Source organism: Platalea leucorodia, assembly GCF_965183815.1.
Source record: "Platalea leucorodia genome assembly, chromosome: 20".
In the NCBI taxonomy this organism is placed as follows: Eukaryota; Metazoa; Chordata; class Aves; order Pelecaniformes; family Threskiornithidae; genus Platalea; species Platalea leucorodia.
This window is the reverse complement of record NC_138842.1, coordinates 4,456,631-4,475,760: the sequence shown is the minus strand read 5'-3', so window position 1 is coordinate 4,475,760 and position 19,130 is coordinate 4,456,631. Positions and strand designations below refer to the sequence as shown.

General features: G+C 48.0%; 1 protein-coding gene across 2 annotated transcripts in view; it reads left to right on the top strand.

The window, feature by feature from the left end:
• Positions 1-18,994, top strand: part of GRAMD1B (GRAM domain containing 1B) — a gene marked incomplete at both ends in the record, with an annotated part of 96,969 nt that extends 77,975 nt beyond the window's left edge. Inside the window, 17 exons of one of the 2 annotated variants that reach the window (XM_082330570.1) lie at positions 1,963-2,047; positions 2,947-3,050; positions 3,208-3,303; positions 3,783-3,863; positions 6,013-6,128; positions 6,560-6,773; positions 7,466-7,655; positions 8,041-8,184; positions 8,853-8,971; positions 10,435-10,577; positions 11,236-11,339; positions 11,747-11,950; positions 12,177-12,267; positions 14,356-14,367; positions 14,697-14,804; positions 18,064-18,181; positions 18,905-18,994. In XM_082330570.1, coding sequence (XP_082186696.1) covers positions 1,963-2,047; positions 2,947-3,050; positions 3,208-3,303; positions 3,783-3,863; positions 6,013-6,128; positions 6,560-6,773; positions 7,466-7,655; positions 8,041-8,184; positions 8,853-8,971; positions 10,435-10,577; positions 11,236-11,339; positions 11,747-11,950; positions 12,177-12,267; positions 14,356-14,367; positions 14,697-14,804; positions 18,064-18,181; positions 18,905-18,994 — 2,019 coding nt within the window. Of the gene's footprint in view, positions 1-1,962; positions 2,048-2,946; positions 3,051-3,207; positions 3,304-3,782; positions 3,864-6,012; positions 6,129-6,559; positions 6,774-7,465; positions 7,656-8,040; positions 8,185-8,852; positions 8,972-10,434; positions 10,578-11,235; positions 11,340-11,746; positions 11,951-12,176; positions 12,268-14,355; positions 14,368-14,696; positions 14,847-18,024; positions 18,182-18,904 lie in introns of both variants that reach the window. The other variant, XM_082330569.1, reaches the window with a different exon arrangement.
• Between the last annotated feature and the right edge of the window lie 136 nt (positions 18,995-19,130).

Sequence of the window (19,130 nt, the reverse complement as noted above, 5' to 3'; positions counted from 1 at the left end):
AGGGGAAGGCACGTAAACTCCTGCCAAGCTGCTGTATCTCTTTCGACTTTGAATCTAAACAAGAAGCAGTGACAGCAGGAACAGGAAAAGCAGAGTTTGACTGAGAACACGGGGAGCTGTGCAAGTGCTGAGGGAACGCTATGGATTCCTTGCTGGAGTGTGGGGCTCTCTGGGATCTTGTGCTGGATCAAGAACTGCCGTGTCTGCTGTGGGACCTGGAGTGGCTTGTTGACTTAGCACAAGAAAATGTCAGCCATGGATCAGATGAAATTCCAGCTGTGAGTGTCTCTAAACTGAACTGTTTGTCACTCTGACAGAAGTTCTGGTGCTAAGCAGAAGCGTCTGTTGTAGTACAGGTTTTAGACAGGTCAGAACATCCCTTACTGGGGGCGGGGGGGGTAGGGGAGCACCCCTCCACATGGAAACTGTACTGCTAAGTTGGGTTGCTGCAATGCATTGAACCCAAAGCTCAGAGCTGATTATAATCCCTATTCCCCGCTCCTTTCCATCCTGTCTGCTTGTCCCGGGAAATCTTTGGCTTGGGCTCTTGCTGGAGCCCATCTCTGACCAGGATCTTTTCCAGATGTTCAGGCTAGAAGCTTGGTAAGTAAAATTCATATTTCTGGCATCTTCTGGTTAGCAGATTTTATTCAGAAGTAAGATACTTTCCTTTGGGCCCACAGGACTGGAGCAAATATGGGAAGTGCTGCGTTGATGTTAAAAAATATTGTTTCTAGTTCATTGAATTGGTGTGAAGAAGAGGGAATGCTTTGGGGGGCGGGTCCATGTTTCCGTCTTTGGTTTGACAGCATTTGACAATTTTGTAAGGCTAATGCTAAATAAACTTCATATTCCTCCCACCCCCGTGACCCCACCAACACCATTCTCAAATAGAAGCTACCTTCTATAATCACTTTGCTTTTTGGAGCCTTTGCTGGGAGGCTCTGAGATGCACCCACCTTTCTGCTTTGGGAGAGTTGTATTGCGTAGCTGGAAGAGATAGGAGAGGGTTGTTGAGAGGAAATGGAGATAGGGAGGGAAGAGGTTGTACCCCAGGTTGCTTTGCCTTCCCTGCATTTGTGGGAGAAAGAACATGGTAGATTAGATGGGAGATGCAGGCCTCCTGAATTTGCACCTGCCTCTATTTCAGTCAACTCTGCCTTCGAAGATGTTCTGGCTATTATGAGCAGCTGTCAGCGTGGGCATGGTGTGTAGGAGGTGGTCTAACATGGACAGAGTCACATTAAAGTTTAGTAAACACCAGGGAGAAGCCAGCTCCTGGTCTCCCTCCAGCCAACAGCACCGTTTTCTCTGAGGCCTTCCATGAGGCCAAGTGTCTGCAGAATAAGTGCAAAATATGGTTGAGTCCCTGCGAGAGCCTCTTCTGAGCCCCACAAAAGTGTTCTCACTATACCAGTGGGTAGTTACGTGTTCACTGACGGCCAGGTGGAGTGCTTGATCGGGAGAGGAACGGGGATGACTGCGTTATTCCTGAGCTCTTGATGACGGTGATCGTTCAAGTTCCTCTGGCAGGGCTGCAGCTGTACTAAAGCGCCTGTTTTCTGGGGTTGCTGCACTGTTCCTGAGAGAGCCGGGGATTGGCAGCTAACTGATGCATTGCAAACAGAGCATGTGTCCTACCTTGCACAGTCTAGGATTGCAGGAAAAGAGATTGCTCCTGCAGCCACAGCTTCCATACAATTCCGTTTTGCTAGCTAGCAGATACGGGTACGTCCCTTCTACTCTGTACTTGCTCTCCCAAGTCAGGTTCTCCTCTTCTTCTCAATGCACTAAATCCCAAATCCTCCCGTCTGTGTGTCTGCTGTGATGGGAGCTCCTAGCCTCATGCTTTGTAAGTGCATCTGATCCCCCTTCTCCTTACCAAGGTGTTCCTGTTTTCCCACTCCATTTCTCTGTACTCATGCCTACCCCTCTCTTTAACAGGCACTCTGTTATTTGCAGGTGTTGAGTCCAACATACAAACAACGGAATGAAGATTTCAGGAAACTCTTCAAACAGCTTCCTGACACGGAGCGTCTCATCGTAGGTAAGGTCAGCCCTTTGGTGCAGTGGTCTGTTGTGCTGGCCCATGGTTTGGGGAGGAAATCCAGCACACGTGCATGTGGCTTTTTCTTCTTCAAAGAGATGGCCACCAAGGAACAAGCCCATTGTGTCTTTCTTGTGCACAGATGGAACCCCTCCACCATTTCTAATGTGTTTCATTTGTTTTGCTTCAGGGAGAGCAATGCTGATTTGTATCAGCTACATGCTGATTTGTACAGCTATGTTCCCTCATGATTTGAGGAGCGTGTTTTCCTCCATAGTGCTCTCCCAAACCTGACTGTGTGTTAGTGTTTGAGCTCTTTCCTCATTTGGTCAGGGTTGCATGTATCAACACACATACCACTGAGCTTCCCGTTTTTCTAAGATCCCCGGTGCTCCCTACTCACGCATGACTGCCCTTCCCATATCCATTTAGGTTTTGGCCTTGCAGCTGATTAGTGACTCCCTAGTGCATTGCATCTGTTCTTTTATCTTATGTAACTGGTGATCTCATACCATGTCTCATACTGTTGCAAGATGCACATCCTAGCAGAGGAATAGAAATTGTTTAGGGGGCTTAAACAGGGAGGGAAATGAACAATGGCACTAGAAGGTGAAAAGGAAAAGACAGATTAAAGTCTGGAGATAGTACATAGGATGCTACAGAATGACCAGCTAATAAGGCAAGATCATCAGTGAGTAAGAGAGATGGATGTGCCCCTGGGAGGAATCATAACCTAGTGGACAGAGCAGCAGCTGTGGCTCAGTTCCTTCTGGCTCTGCCTTTGACTTTCTGCAGGATTGTGTCGAGTAGCTCCTTTTGCTGCTGCTTATCCTCACCTTTAGGCTGTCCTGTCTTCTGGTTTTGGTGCTCCTAAATTATCATCTGTTGTCCACCCACAGATTACTCATGTGCGCTGCAAAGAGACATTCTCCTGCAGGGCCGCCTCTACCTCTCTGAAAACTGGATCTGCTTCTACAGCAACATCTTCCGTTGGGAGACACTGGTAAGGCTGTCAGACTGCCGCACTGAGCATGTGTTTTATGTCAGCATATTTGCCGACATTGCTTTAAAAGCACTCTTTCCGTTGTCTTTCTCATCAGTGTCTCTCTTTACCTGTGTTCTTTTTCTGCCTTCCCCTTTCTGCATGGCTCTGACTGTAGCTGACAGTTCGCTTGAAGGATATCTGCTCGATGACCAAGGAAAAAACAGCACGGCTCATTCCTAATGCCATCCAAGTTTGCACTGACACTGAAAAGGTACATCCTTGAAGCCTCCACTGGTGGGGCCACCCCTTATGGCTGTCAGGGGCTGGGGAACAGAAGTGTGTTGCGAGATTTTTCCAAAATGACTGCTTGTGCTACCTGGGGCCTGGGAGGAAGCAGCAAGGGAAAAGGGCTGCGTGCAGAGCTTCTCAGACCTTGGGCTGAGTCTGGAGGACATGTAGCTCGTATGTGGGGTGTGGGGCCAGGTAGAAGATCTGGGTTATATAGTAGCATGTCTCGAACGGAACTGTTTCTGTGCTGAGACTCGCTCCCTTGGGTGAGAGGTGCTCAGCCTCTCTGTGAGGCCTCCGTGAGCTTCAGTCTGTGCCCGAGAACTGAGCAGCTGTGGTCTATGGCTTCCTCAGTCCTTCCGTGACTGTAGCTGCGAAGTGATCCAAACAGGCTTACCTTTTCTTCTTCCCTTTTTTGGGCCTTTTCTGAACTGATTTTTCTCTCCATCTCTTCCCATTCAGCACTTTTTTACTTCCTTTGGGGCTCGAGACAGGACATACATGATGATGTTCAGACTCTGGCAGAATGCTCTCCTTGACAAGGTACAGAGACCAGCACCTCGGTATTGGGGTGGGATGAAAGGGAGATGATGAATATATGCAGAAGCATAATACCTGTGACTTATGTATATGCATAAAAAGACGTGGGGTCAGTAAGCACATGTGTTCAGGCAGAGCAGGTGCATAACTGCAGGTGCATTTCTCTCTTTTCACGTGGAATTCTGTCTATGTACAGACACGCCTTCCACATGCAGTAGATGCCACTTCGCCTCCGCTGAGGTGTGGAAGCATGCATCTCAGGAAGGAGTTTTTTGAGGTCCATAATTCAAGTGAAACAGCCCAGAAGAAAGCAGTTCAAAATGCAACAGAAACAGCTCACTGCACAGGCAAAGCTCTTAGTAAGTCTGTGCTTCAGAAGTGTAGAGTTCAAGATAGGACAGAAAAAGAGCATGTGTTCAGGGCATCCTAAAACGAAACGAGAACAATGGTGGGTGCGGGGTGCACTGGGTAAGGGCTCAGTGGGTTGGATTTTAAAATAAAGCAGGGATGTGCACCTGCTATGCCAGAAGCCCTATATATCCTATATTTGATCTGAGTATCTGTTCCACAGTCCATTGAGTATTTCTGGCCTCACTGCTGGAGTAAGACTCATGAACTGATGTTACAGCCCTGCCAGCATGTCGAGATGTTCTGGCTTGAGTTCATACCATACTGGCAGGCTTAAGTAATCAAGCACCCAGAATATCCTGTCCTGAAAATTGGGGTAGTATTTAGGATGCAAAAGGATCGCTTTGCATTGGGCAGCTTGTGTTGCTACCATATGCTGTACTTTGATCAGCCTTTTGAACTTCCTAACAGAGTTCAGTGCCTTTGGTTTCAAGGTCAAAGCAAACAGGAACTGAGATGTGGAGTGATAAAGACAGGAAACACTTCCAGAGCTCTTTTTCCAAATGTAGGATCCATACCTGGCAGGAGAGAGGGAGAAAGAACCTAGTCCATTTTTTCCCGATAAGACGTGTGAGTTAGAGTGCATGTGGGAAGAAGGTGAAACAGAGTTAGACATTTTGCTGGATAAAAGTTTCTCATTAGAGGTTTTTTCCCATGCTTTTGATTGCTACTTGTGGGAGCTAGATTAAAAATTTCCTGCCTTATCCCATGCAGTGACTATGGAAAGAAGTTCAAGCCAACAACTCAGGAAAAGCTCACTAGATTTCTTTTCCCTCATTACCAAGAAGTGTTTGTCATTGATCATAAATTCCTCATGGGTAAAAATCCATCCCCTTTCATCCCTGTACCACATATTTAAATCACAAGTTCTCCTGCCCCATTTCTTAAGAACCGCAGAATGCAGTCATATGGTGATCAACTGACCCACATCCCTAAAAAGCTGGGCTTTTGTAAATGGTCTTGATAATTCAGTTTTTCTTTTTAACTGGAAGTATATTCAAGCTTTTCACAATTTTATCTCGTGAAACAAACTCTTTTTGATTCTAAACTGCAAGAGGAAATGTTTTTCTTTGTTGCTGTTTTAGATCATTTTCCCTGCAGCTGTAATTCTTTAGGCAGCTTTAATTTAAACAAACTTGGAGGGGAAAAAACCTCATAAGGCATTGGGATTTGGTATGGTAGGAGACTTTAAATGGAGCCACAACAGAAGAGGCAAGGAAAACACATGTGGAGGGAAATGCGGGTTTACTGATGATATTATTACACGCACAGCATCGTAGTACTGGGAAATCTCATTTCATGTGCTGCTCTGGGTGTAGCCTCACATTGGCTTTCTGATAGTCTCAAGTAACATGAGATTCTGGCGTGGAAAAATAACAAAGCCAGATTTTAGGGCAGAACCTGGGCTGACGGTGAAGGCTGAAAGGTTACTTGGTGAAAGGGCCTCTTATTGCTTGATGGGGACTATCTCTAATCCAGCTTGGCCAAACAGTATAAGGATACATACGCCCGCAGCCCTCAGCCAGCATAGCGCTGGGCCAGCCTGCCACTAACACACAGTCCACCTTGTAGCACCACTGGAATTCGGAAGAGGTGAGCTCGTTGGAAGGCTCTCACCTCCCATCAGGGGCTGTGTCAGAATCTCTCACTTCTCCTTTCAGGGCGAGGAATGTAATACTCCTGACAATGGTAATTTTGGTATTCTCAGGTGACAATGTATGCTGTTCTCTGTTCCCTCTTTTAGCCTCTCTGTCCAAAGGAGCTCTGGCACTTTGTCCACCAATGTTACGGGAACGAGCTGGGTCTGACCAGTGATGATGAAGACTACGTGCCTCCTGATGATGACTTCAACACAATGGGGTGAGTGAGGAGGAGTAAAATCTGCCTGTGATGAAGAAAAGATGGCCTCAGGAGAGCAGGAGTCCTGATATATTGCATACCTCAAACTGCTGTTTGCCCCTAGTGAGAGATTCTGGGTTCTGGCCAAATGTTTCCCCCTAAATGTGTAATGTCTAAAAAGCTGAAAGCGTACCGTTTCCTCATGGAAGTTGATAGGGACTGAAATGCCTGCCTCTCTACTTGCTGAGGTAGATGAGCAGTTCTGTAGATGCCAAAGCATGCCAGTAACAAAACCAGTCAGCGTGTTACAGCGTCAGAAAGTGCTGATGCTTGTCAGTCTGTGTATAAACACTTGAAAAGTTGGGGCTTGATCCTCCCTGCACTGAGCCATTTCCACTTCCGGTCAGACTGGAAACTTCATAGAAGTGTTCTTACTTGCTCTGTGTGTCCAGTTGTAGCTGTACTGAGAGGGGTAAACATAAAAACCTGTGTTCTCTGTGGCGTCTCAGCTACTGTGAAGAAATCCCCGTGGAAGAGAATGAAGTCAATGACAGCTCCTCAAAAAGCAGCATGGAGGCCAAGCCAGAAGCTAGCCCTCAGCTGCCAAAGAAATCTGTCACTGCCAGCACATTGACATCTACGGGAAGCAGTGAAGCGCCCGCCTCGGTAAGTGTTTTTCCTCCGTTGCAGTGGGAGCAGTAATCCTTTTCTCTGGGATCCAGTCCTTGAATGTACGAGGTAACTGTTTACCCTGCAGCTCCTCTCCCACTGCAGCTGACCACAGTCCTTGAGTCAGTGATACCTGTGAGCGTGGCATTTGGCCAAGAAAAAGTGAGCAAAGCGTGCCTGTCCTAAAAGCCAGTAAACCGGGACTCTCAGCAGCAAGGGCATTTTCTTTTCCATACTTTCAGATGAAAAGAAATGGAGTGTTGGAGATAAAAGGGTTGTAATTTCTTCTCCGTCTTCAGTTACTCCCTAGGAAACAGTGTGTGCCCTCACAGTATTACAGCAGAGCAGACCTTGTTTAGATATAACCTCAGATTTTCCTAGCTGTATAGGGCTTGTTCAGGCGCAAAACCGGTATTGTTTGTTTGCTTGTCTGAACAAACAAAAAGCCTTGTGTATGTCCCAAGCTTGAACTGTATGTGGTTCTTTGAAAGGAGGTGATCTAATATGACCATGTGTTTTACAAACACCATATGGTAACCTTCCTCCTCTCTATATTATTTAATTTCCAGACGTGTCAAGGCCAAGTGTTCAAAGGTATGAAAATTGGCCCACAGGTGTAAAGTTTTCAGACATAACCCCCAATTTCCAGGTACTGATCTTGCCCTCATAATGCTCTCTCCTTGCTGCAGTTTGATGGAGTGCTACCAGAAGAGGAGGAGGCAGTGGCGGAGAGTCCTGTGGAAAAAGACCTTGGCATTGCAAATATTATGGGAGAGAAGATAGAGATCATTGGCCCCGTGAGCTCCCCTTCCCTAGACTTCAATGACAACGAAGACATTCCCACTGAGCTCAGTGACTCATCAGAGACCCATGATGAAGGTATGTGGGGAAGGGCCATTCTATCAGTGGTGTTTTCAGCCTTCTCCCATCCCTTCCAGTGAGGGACTGGAGTGGCAAATATTGAATTCCTTTTCTGGAACCTAAGAGTTCAGAACATGCAAAGAATTCCCATCCTGGGCCACAGAACGCGAATGTGTGGAGTATTTGGAAGAACGTCTCTAAAATAACCTGTGTAGTTAATTAATTACCCCTTCTGACCTTCCAGCTGTTGTCCTGAGATCAGTGGAGGAAAAGGGTTAGCAGTGCTTTCTTTGGGTTCCTTCTTCACAAAGTAAAATACTAAGGTCCTGGTACTGTGAAAGCACAGACTCTGATACTGGCACGGAGATTAACGGCTAGGGCTTGCGGGCCTGTCTCCCCACAGGGGAAGTTCAAGCCTTTTACGAGGATCTGAATGGCCGTCAGTATGTGAATGAAGTGTTCAACTTCAGCGTGGACAAACTCTACGACTTGCTTTTCACGGACTCCCAGTTCCAGAGGGACTTCATGGAACAGCGCCGGTTCTCTGGTAAGCTGCTGGTGGCAAAGCCCGCTCGCTGACGGAGGCTGCGTTCCCTGCGAGGTACCGAGGCCTGTACAGAAGGAAGGTCTCTGCACACGCCTTGGAGGTGTAACTTTGCCAGATAGAGGCATTGGCTAATATTCCGAGCAGATCTTGGGACAGCTGTAGTCTGTACTGACAGTAATAAAAAGCAGGTAGAACCAGCCTTGTTTGGCTGTTTTCTAAGAGCCGGATCTAAGATTATGGAATAAGCAGACTCTTATTTTTTAACATCAGCTAAAGCCTGATCCTGTGTTCAAGGCCTAACAGTGTGCTGGAAAAAGCTCTTCTAGCTCCACACCAGACACTGGCATGGTCTGCGCAGCTGGCGATGCAAAGAGAGTGTCCCTTGGCATGCTGCAGTCCTCCTTTCCCTGTAACTGTAGGTTTGCTAAAGGAGATACGTCCCCAGCCTCTCCCTCTTTCCCTGCACTTGAAAGAGAGGAAAGTATTCCCATTTAGTACAGGAGACTTTTCTTTCACGCTCAGTTGAGCTGTAGTACTTCTGCAGCCAGGCTCTCCAAGGGGAAGGAAATACTGTCCTGAGCTTGGTTATGTGGTTACGCCTTTCCTTGGGGAACTGATGCGAGATCCCTCTCCAGTTACTTGACTGGAATATTGTTTTGTCCTTTCAGATATTATCTTTCATCCCTGGAAGAAAGAAGAAAATGGCAATCAGACCAGAGTGATCTTGTATACTATTACCCTCACCAACCCTCTGGCCCCCAAAACTGCCACTGTCACTGAGACACAGGTATGTGAAAGGGGAGCAGGGGTGTAATGCTTTGTAGAAACAGATCTGTGGTTTATTTTCTTGTCTTGGGCATGCTGCTTTGCATGTTTTCATTCTCCGTATCCATTTTCCTTTGCACATTTTTCTTGTATTAACTTGCTACCCAGTATCACTGCAAATGTGAATAGCTAGTCTTACACTCGCACTGGATTGCGTTGCAAGGAAAGGACCATAAATTTTCCAGCGAAAGCAGATGAGTTTGTAAACCAGCCAGCACATTCTAACAACCGTGTTTGTCACCTGTACTGGTGTTTTTTGAGCTGCGGTCAGTCCAGCAGCTGTTATTCATGAGCAGAGCACAAGGAAGTCAGATACTGTCTGGCCAGTCCTTCTCACAGCTCTACAAAGAGATGTCCAGGCTTTTTTATTACTGGTGAGGACAACTAGATGACCTGTTTAAAAAGGTAAAAAAGGGGAGTGTCTGCAATGCACTGGGAAGAGGCAGGCTAGCTGTATCTAGTAGGGGCTGCAGCTAGAGAGGGAGGAAAAGCCTCCTTCTGTGTCCAGAGATAGGTTCAGGTGGCCAAAGGTAAATACTGAGAGTTAGCTGGAGGGAATACTAAGAGGGAGCCAAGAAAAGATGGGGTGCCTGAGCATTACATTTCAGGGAGAGGAGAATCCCAGCGGCAAGGTGTACCTTGTAAGGATGGGATGAAGTGTGCTGTTCGGAAGCAAAGACAGTGCGCAGGGAAGATAAGAGAAAGAAAAGGGGAGAGAAAAGTGATGGCAAAGGGAAGAGTACGCTTTCAGGCAAGCAAGGATGTGGCCTGTTTTATTCTGAGTTTGGGGTCAACCACCGAGATGCACTTTGCTGTGTTCTCGCTGCAGAGGTTAAGTGGAAATTGTAAGAAAAGCCATGCTTTTGCATATGGATCTGCAGTTAACTGTGTCGCCTTTGTGAGGTTTGTTCTGGGGCAAAGAAAGAAGCAGATCAGAAGCGCTTAAAAGAAGCAACTGACATGTTTTTACAGTGTTTAGAATCGCAGAATCATTTATGCTAGAAAGGACCTCTGCTCAAAGCAGGGCCACCTCTGGTTTTAGATCAGGTTGCTCCCTCACAAGCCAGACATCAGTTTAATGAGAAGAGGTACAGTTGGAAAGGTCCCAAAGAATGGGTCCTCAGCTGGCAGTGTAGGTAACGACGTCTCTGATACAAAATGCTGGAGGTTGAGCTGCTGGATCTGAATGTCCCTTTTGAAATATGCCCTTGGGAAACATCTGAGTGAAACACTTGATTTCCTCGAGTATGCCTTCCCTGAAAGGTGAGCTGTTCATGGAAAATTTGCAGAGATGGGGCTTGGGCATGGGTGTGGTCTCCTATTGGTGGTAGAGCTGTTTTTGTAAAGTGCTAGTGAAGGTGCCAATCTGTCAAAGCCGTGTCCTAACCAGACTAATAGTTGCCTTGCATGCTGTCTTTTATGCAGACAATGTACAAAGCCAGCCAAGAAAGCGAGTGCTATGTCATAGATGCAGAGGTGCTAACTCACGACGTCCCCTACCATGATTATTTCTACACCATTAACCGCTACACGTTGACTCGTGTTGCCAGAAACAAAAGCCGACTCAGGTACACTTCTTGTGGGATAAAGAGCTTTACTGACGACCAAAAGTTACTTTTGGGTGGGAGTTCTGCTGTTTGGTGTGTTAGAAGGGGTTGGGGAGAACTTAGCCTTATTTCTTTGTCCTGTTGCCAGAACACTCCTGTCACGAAGAGTTACCATAGGGGCAGCTGCCTACTCTGGTGACATCCAGCAAACAATAGACCCGATGCAGAGGAGTTACAGCTGGGTCAGGGAGAGGATTTACGGACTTTTCTTGCCCCCTTCTCGGAAGCAGTGGTTTGCAGGGACAGTTGTCACACACAGTCAACTACATGTGATAAGCAACAGGACATACTTCCAGGGACTGTGCCTCCAAGAGGCGCTTGGGGGGATGAGCAGAGGCATTTGGTGCCAGGCAAAGCGATAGGCTTTTGTGTTTGACTTCAGTAAGTAATCTAAATGTCTGCCTGCCACGTGGCCGAAGGTCTCGGGAGTCCTCTCGGGGGAGGCTCTCTTGAGGCCTTCCTGCCACTGTCTTTGGAAGGACTTTTCATGCAGTGCTTCTCCTCGAGAAACACGAAGGGCCGAGACCATTCCAGAAATAACAGTGTGCATGGTTATTTCTCGTATTTACATTGACAAAGGAAGCAGACTTGGGAGAATGACTTTCCTTTCTTCACGCAGGGTTTCCACAGAATTACGTTACAGGAAACAGCCTTGGGGGCTGGTGAAATCCTTCATTGAGAAGAATTTTTGGAGTGGCCTAGATGATTATTTCCGTCATTTGGGTAAGAGTGGCAGTGACTGGAGCTGCGGTAATGACCCTCAAACAGTGGCACCTTCCATAGTTTAGGCATGCCTCCCTGCAAGCGGGCAGCATGACAGCGTGACACCTGCTGCTGGCCTACTGGGGATCAGACCTCGGCGTGGCTTACAAAAGTTATTACCACAGTGTTGGTAGCACTTGCTGGAATTAGTCAGGTCATCTGATCCTGCTCTCTGGCAGGAGCGCAGGCAGTCTGGGGTCAGAGTTTGGCAAAAGGTGCAAGGGATGTGTAGTGTGTCCTCTGGCATGGGCCTCTTAGACCCTGCCAGCTTCTTTGGCCCAGCAGCCGTCCCATTAGAGGGCTTAAGTCTGTATCTCTGCAAGGCCAGTGCCGCTTGTATTAAGTGCTTTCCCTTGCTGTCTCTACAGAAAGCGAACTGACCAAAACCGAGAGCACGTACCTGGCCGAGGTCCACAGACAATCCCCCAAAGAGAAAGTGAGCAAGCAATCGACCGTGCGCCGTAGGAAACGGGCCCATGCCCATCTGCGGGTGCCGCACTTGGAGGAGGTGCTGAGTCCCGTCACCACCCCCACGGATGAGGAGGTCGCACATCGAATCAAGCATGTGGCAGGTAGGGAAGGGCAGACCCCTCGCGCTTGGGGATGGAGAGCTGGGTACCTCTGAAGAAAAACTGGAGCTTTGCTCACGGAGGGTTAATGGGAAGAGGGGCCGGGGCTTTCCAGGGCAGGGAAGATGCATGATGATTGCCTGAGTGAGATGGAGGGGTGGGTAGCGGGAAGAGGGTTGCTCTCCACGTCGGGCAGCATTTCCTAGCCTAAACGCATCTGCCTCCTCAGGTTCCACTCAGACACGGCACATCCCTGAGGAGAGCCCCAGCGGCTTCCACCTGCAGAGCGTCTCCAAGCTGCTCCTTGTCATCAGTTTTGTGTAAGCGACTTTTTTGCTTTCCTTCACAGTCAGCCTTTAACAACTTTGGTCCTTTTATGTTTCTGGCATTCTGTGCTCCCCTCTGCCAGTTTTTCCTCTCTCGTATTCCTCTCTGGTCCCAAACTTTGCGCAGGACAGAGGAGAGGAAAGCAATGACAGGCAGAAAAGAATTTAATTAAACTTTCCCCCAAATGTCCCATCAGCTGTTTTGTCTGGCTTGATCCCAGTTTTTGCCAGTATTCATCTGGCCACTGATCTGGCTCTGTAGGTTCTGGATCTTATTTTATCAAAGTCTCTCCTTTCCCCTCAGTTTTGACCTTGTTTTAACCAAGCACGGGCTTTGCGGGCCTGCATGTTTCTGGGAGTCCTAAATGCAGGTCAGCTGTACTGTCTGGGACATGGGCAACATGGATGGTGACCAGCAAGGCGAAGGGCAGCTGTGCAAGGAAAGGGGAGTCAATACTTAGAAGAGAAGAAATCCAACAAGTAGAAAGAGTCTTTTTTATTTCAGGGATTCAGTTTAGAGATTGTCAATGGCATCTAGAAACTGTGGGGTTTTTGTTAGTTTAAAATAAGTCATTTAATGTAATCTGCTGACAAACTAGCTGTTAGCATGAAAGATGACCATGCGAAGCTCTCTGGGAGTTACTGTGCTATCACAACTGGGCTCAGTGTATGTGAGGAGTCAGTCTGTTACTTCTTTCCTCTGGTCTGGTCCTGGGTGGCGATCTTTGTGAGAGATACCACCTCAGAAAGAAGCTGGACTGTTTAGAGATGATTTCTGCAAAATAAGAGTAGAAACACATGAAGCAAGAGAGATTGGCATGATGTCATTAGTTCAGCAGCAAGTACTATGTTTGGTTTGGGGCCCTTTTCTGCCACCACCTTTCAGCCGCTAGTCTTGGACTCGGCTGGATGTGTGCTCCAAGTGAGCTGGGTATGGGCCCCTCGTGTCCCTGTGGCTCAGTCTTTATGCCTAAAGCCGGGCGTATTTAGTGTTTCTCTGCCTCTTGGGCTGATGGCAGCTTTCATGTGTTAGTGCTGCAGCGGTTGCTGGGCAGGTGCTGTGAAGTGGTACAGTCTAAAGGAGCAATCCAGATACGGCGGGTTTTTTCATCGCTTGGGGAAATGGAAGCATCCTGTTAACCCCAGAGGAACAGCAGAACTTGGGCTCATTCTTTCTTTAAGCTCCACCCACCTTTTAGTGAGGTGGGAAGAAGCTGAGACTGGTAGACTGAGGTTACTTTTCAAATTGAGCTGCTTTCCGCATTTCCTTTTCCCAGTGGGGATAAAGACTGCGCAGGGTTGCAGCAGCAACCCAGCTAGCTGCTATAATGATAAGTAAGGTAATGTAATGATGAGAAGATAGCCTCGTGCTGTCTTCTGCATCCGGACAGGTGAGATGCAATTAAAACTTAGGGTAGGAAGGCACAAAAGCTTTATGACAATCTCTCCTGACAGGCTACCAGCTTAGCTTAGAGCAGTCAGAGAGCCCTCCGTAATGTTTTCAGAATACTCTTCTGGCCAGGTGCCATCCGCCTGACTGAATTGGGTGATAGTGGGCCATTCTTCCAGCAAAATAGCTGTGCTATTCAGAGACAGGCACGAGCCTGTTATTTTGGAATCCATTCCCCGCGTGTGGCCAACAGGAGCGGAAAAGCCCATGCGCGGCAGCTGGGGGGTGAGAGGAGCGGCACAAGATCTGGTCAAAGCGCCGGTTCGCAGGGCGGCCTGCGGTGGCGTTCCCATCGCCGCGTGCGATAGGAGGGGGTAAAGCTGGATGCACACAGGCTGCAACGTGCGATTACGCGCCAGACAGTGCCCTGCGTGGGCGCGCTTTGGGCTTGTCCGCAAGAGCTACACGCAGCTCATCTTTTGCTGAGGAAACGTCACCATTAATTGCAGGCACACGGTTATTTGTCTGTCCTTCTTGCCCCTCTTCCCACTGTTCCTTTCTTCCCTCCTCCCCCCCATATATCTTCTGCACTGTCTCTGAGCCTTCTCTGCTCAGCCTAGTTTCTCCTGTTCTGTGTCAGTCTGTTTCTAACCTGCAGCTACTCCGTCTTTTCTCTTCCCTGCTCCCATTAGGATCTGTTTCAGGTACTGTCTCTCTCTTTTTTTACCTCTTTACTCTCCTGTTTCCCTCCCTTTCTCTGCATTCAGCACATCCACTCATCCATCTGTTCTGTCGGACGCATCATCCCTGTCTTTCTGTCTGTCCGTCCTCCTTGCTCACACATTTCTCCCACAAGGCGAAGTTTTGGGTTCTGGTCACCTGGCCCTTACTCAGATTAAATCCCCACTCACATAACAGCGTGGACCTGGGCCCCAGACACCTTCTTAAAGCCTTGGGCATTTTCCCAGGTGTGATTGGCAGGCAATGGGCTATGAAGCACTCCTAGTAAACCGACTGTTTTCTTCATTTCCAGTCTGGTGCTGCTGGTCATTCTCAATATGATGCTGTTCTACAAACTCTGGATGTTGGAATATACTACGCAGACGCTCACGGCGTGGCAGGGCTTGCGGCTACAGGAAAGGTACTGTCACACCTGCTTTGTCTTTGCCTCTTCTTGCATGTTGTTTGCTCCGGTCGTTAGCGGCTTTCCCAGAACGCCAAAGCCCCGGGCTCTCTTGGAGATGGCTTCCTTTTTGTGTAACGCAGATGAAGCAGGTAGTTAGCTGAAGCTGTGGGGCCATCAGCATTTCCAGATCTGAAACTGCTGAACAGTTGCAGCAGAAGACAGCGAGTTAAGGCAACCTCTGCTTCTTCCCAGCATCCCATGTAACGGAGGGTGCTGTACGAATAAATGTTTTGCAGTCTTGGGCCAAGGTCGTCACCTCCCCTCCTTTGATGGCTAAACTTGCCTCTGTATGAAAAGCAGTGTCCTAGAAAGAACCCTTTGTACTCAGAGGAGAATTTGGGCCTGTGACACACAACTGACTGTTAGAGGAGTGTTTTGAAAGGTGTGGGTCCAGATATCAGCAAGTTGTTAGAGCGTGGGAGGACAAGCGAGATCACTAGGAGGACACGGGGCGCTCCTTAACAACCTAAGCGTTCCCTGGCACTACTAGATGGTAAGCAGTGAAGTGTGACTGCAGATTGACTTAATTTCTTTAGTAATTTGTAGCATGGAACCTTGTCCAAGGCTTTTTGGACATCCTATTTTGGTACAGTGTCCACTTCCCTTTACAGAAGGCATGCCAAAAATGTGAAATTTATTGTTGGGATCAGTCTTTTATTATATAGACTCCCCCATTTTGTCTAGGGTCAAAGGCAGACCTGCCAGTCTGCTCCAGAGCACCTTTTTGTAGACAGCATTTACAGGGGTGACCCGAGTTGTTTGTTTATAATGACAGCCAGCAATTTGGTGTTTTGAATTCCTTCTGGCATTTTTAGATGAATGCTTTTTTTATGTATGTAAGTAAGTGCTAGGTATCCTGCCTGTTTACTTTGTTTTCAGAGGTTGAGAACATCCCAAGTCCACTTTGCTAAGGTGTTTTTGTCCCCTTATGTCCCCTTCCTGGCTGTATTTTTGTGCGGTCACAGTTATTCCCTTGCTAAGTTGGGTTTAACTTTAAGCATCCATAGCCACGTGCTACTGTTGTGATGGCTTTTTGCATTATTTGTCTCATTTCTCCTCATTAGGGAAGGGAATTATTATTTTCCCCATAACAAACAGCCCTGCTACTTTGCCATGGATAGATACACGGAGCGATGTTTGCCTGCTTTATCTTCCTCTGGCCCTCTTGGTATTTATCTGGACCACTACAATATAGTATTTAAGTATAGGACTTAAATGCTGTTTGTATGCTTCTTGTAACGTGCACATACTGGAATTATATGGGCAGCTCTGTTCCCCCCCCCCGCCCTGTACAGGTGACTTCATTGTGTTGCAGCCATGATTGCTGTGGAAGTGGACTGAACCCATCTGCTGGGCGTGCTTAGAAACATTCAGTTTGAGGCTCTGAAGACATTTTTTTCCATATCTGGTTCTACTGAGACTTAAGCTCCCTGTGGGCGGGGGCAGTCAGCGGTCCCCCGAACTAAGTGTACCAACCCCAAGTATGTAGCTTCTCCACTCAGACAGGGAAAGCAGTCTTTATTAGCAGTAGAGGGTTCCTGATTAGAGACTAGCATTATTGACCATGGGGAGGGGGTCGATTTTTTCTCTTGTGTTGGTTTTTTATTGTCATGCTTAATTAACATTTCTTTGTTTTATCTCCAGGTCTGGAGCCCGCTGAGCAGGGCAGATGGAAACACTCAAGGCGCTGATGGGAGGATCACCGGGACTGGCTGCCACTCAGGGCCCCGGGCAGGAGGTGGAGCTTGGCTGGGATAAATCTCAGTCGAGCAGAGCAACTGCAGGAGCGTAGCGACGAGGAGCGGAGTCAAGGCAGTTAGCGCGGCAGTTGGCATCGGCAGGAGCACCCCACTCTGCCTGTTTGCCAAGGTAAGAGGGGAACAAGTTAGACTGTTACATTACATTGCCAGGGAGAAAGGAGGAACTTACCCAAGAAGTGAGTTTTAGCTGCAGATCAGCTCTCAGTAACACGGAGGCTTGAAAATCTCTACTGTAGCCTGAGAGGAGGGATTCAGCTATGTTAGAAAGTAGCAAAACCCAAGTAAGCAGAAGGGACTTTTTAGCTCTGTTAGAAACCAGCAGAAAAAGCAGGAAAGACTTTTAGCCATGTTGGAAAGTAGCGAAACCCAAACAAGTAAGCAGAAGGGACTTTTTAGCTATCATCTTAGAAACCAGCAGAGACCAAAGAGGAAAGCAGAAAGAGTAGGAAAGACTTTTTTAGCCATGTTAGAAAGTAGCAAAACCCAAACAAGTAAGCAGAAGGGACTTTTTAGCTATCTTAGAGACCAGCAAAGATGTTTAGCTAATGTTACAAAGTAGCATGACTTAGCTATTGGCATGCAAGAGGTGTCCTACCTCTCAGGAGAAACAGGCAGAGTGGGGTGCTGCTGCCGTGCCTTCCTGCCAACTGCCGCGCTAACTGCCTTGACTCCGCTCCTCGTCGCTACGCTCCTGGCGTCGCTCTGCTCGACTGAGACTTATCCCAGCCAAGCTCCACCTCCTGCCCGGGGCCCTGAGTGGCAGCTCCGGGCGGCCAGTCCCGGTGATCCTCCCATCAGCGCCTTGACTGCTCGCATCTGCCCCGATTCTGCTCCACTCAGCAGCCTCCAGCCCTGTTCTGGAGGATTAGTTGAGCCTGAAGGGAGGGGCTCAATCCTTACTTACACTTACCCGCCATTAAAAAGAGAGCTGATGCTGCTATTGCTCATAATAAAGAGAAAGCCTTGTATTACATAAAGACTGACACAGCATGTCTCAAAAAAACAGAACACAGAAGCTGTACAGGGCTACCTGTCCCACAACATTACGCTGCGTTGCATTATTCCCCATCAACGGCCACGGTGCCATCTTTCAGTATACGCGTCTCCGAGCACGCTGCCTTCTGTCCTCACGTTCCCCTCTGGCAAATGGGCCTTCGGTTCCTCCCACGCTGCAACAACTTCTGCAAAAGGCACATCTTTCTTTGCTATTAATTCATTGATTACCATGGTTCAGACAGAATAACATTGGTATCCAATTTAGGAAAATACTACGCACATGTAAATGCAGTTTTGCTCAAGAAAACCTGCCCCTTTAGGGTGAAAAGATTAGACAGAAACCGATAAAATCTACACACACACACACACACACACACACACACCCCCCCCCAATCCACTTTGCTCCCCCTTGACTTCAGTTCCCCGAGACTCACTCTTGCTCGTATTCTGCCTGACAGGTTACCCCAATCTCAGACAGAATGGGCCCAGTTACTAGAATCTCAGCAGAAGTATCATGACTCAGAGCTACAAAAATGGCGTGAGATCATCAAATCCTCGGTGATGCTTCTAGACCAGGTGAGACCGCATGGCCAGTTAGTGCTGTGACTAGAGGGTCACCGTAGCCACCCACTCGCAATCCTTCAGCCTTACCTGGTTCCACTGTAGTCCATCAATCGGGTGCGTCACCTCCGCTACCGTCTCCCTTTAGATCCGTCCTCTGACGCAGCGGTGGGCAGCAGGTCCCCAGGGCTGTTCGCTGGATACTGCAGCTTCTCTGTCACCTCACAGGGGTCCACGCACGTCAGGGAGAGAATTCTACAGGGCCAAAAACCTTACATTAGCACATCTTACATCTAGTCTCTGGCATCCCAGTTTGGAAAGAAAACTTTTTTACCTCGGCCCTGGATTCACACGTAGCTTGCGTGGACGACGGGGACGCGCTCTGCGTGGGCCCTTAATAGCACAAAGCCGGGGTTTTGGTATCCGCTGCCTGAAGAGCCGGTTGTACACCGGGCTGCTTAGAACAGAGTTCGTAAATGAAAGCTGCTCTCCCCTACGGAGAGAGGTGCTCACCCCATACCTCATTCTGCTCGCCCCTTCTCTGTTACCTTGGAGAACGGTCTCCCATTTTCTCAGTCCCCATCCGTGAATCCCGGCCCCGATGCGCTGCTCCCAAAAACCAGATGATTATGGTATTGATACTTTACATGGAAGAAGGAGGCACCGATGGGGAAGGAAACCTCAAAGTGCTCTCACCTCTAGGGTAGCATCACAGTGGAGAAATTTCTTGTCTTGCAGATGAAGGATTCACTAATAAATCTTCAGAATGGCATCGGGTCCCGGGACTTCGGGTCAGATCCAGAGGAGAAACGGAAACGTTTCCACTAACAGGCAGGAATGCAGGAGGCCAGAGGACGGTGTGCAATACGTGTAAATAGGATATATAAATATATATATATAAATATATATATACAGAATATAAATATATATATTATATACAGATTTTAAGAGAAAAAAAAGCCTA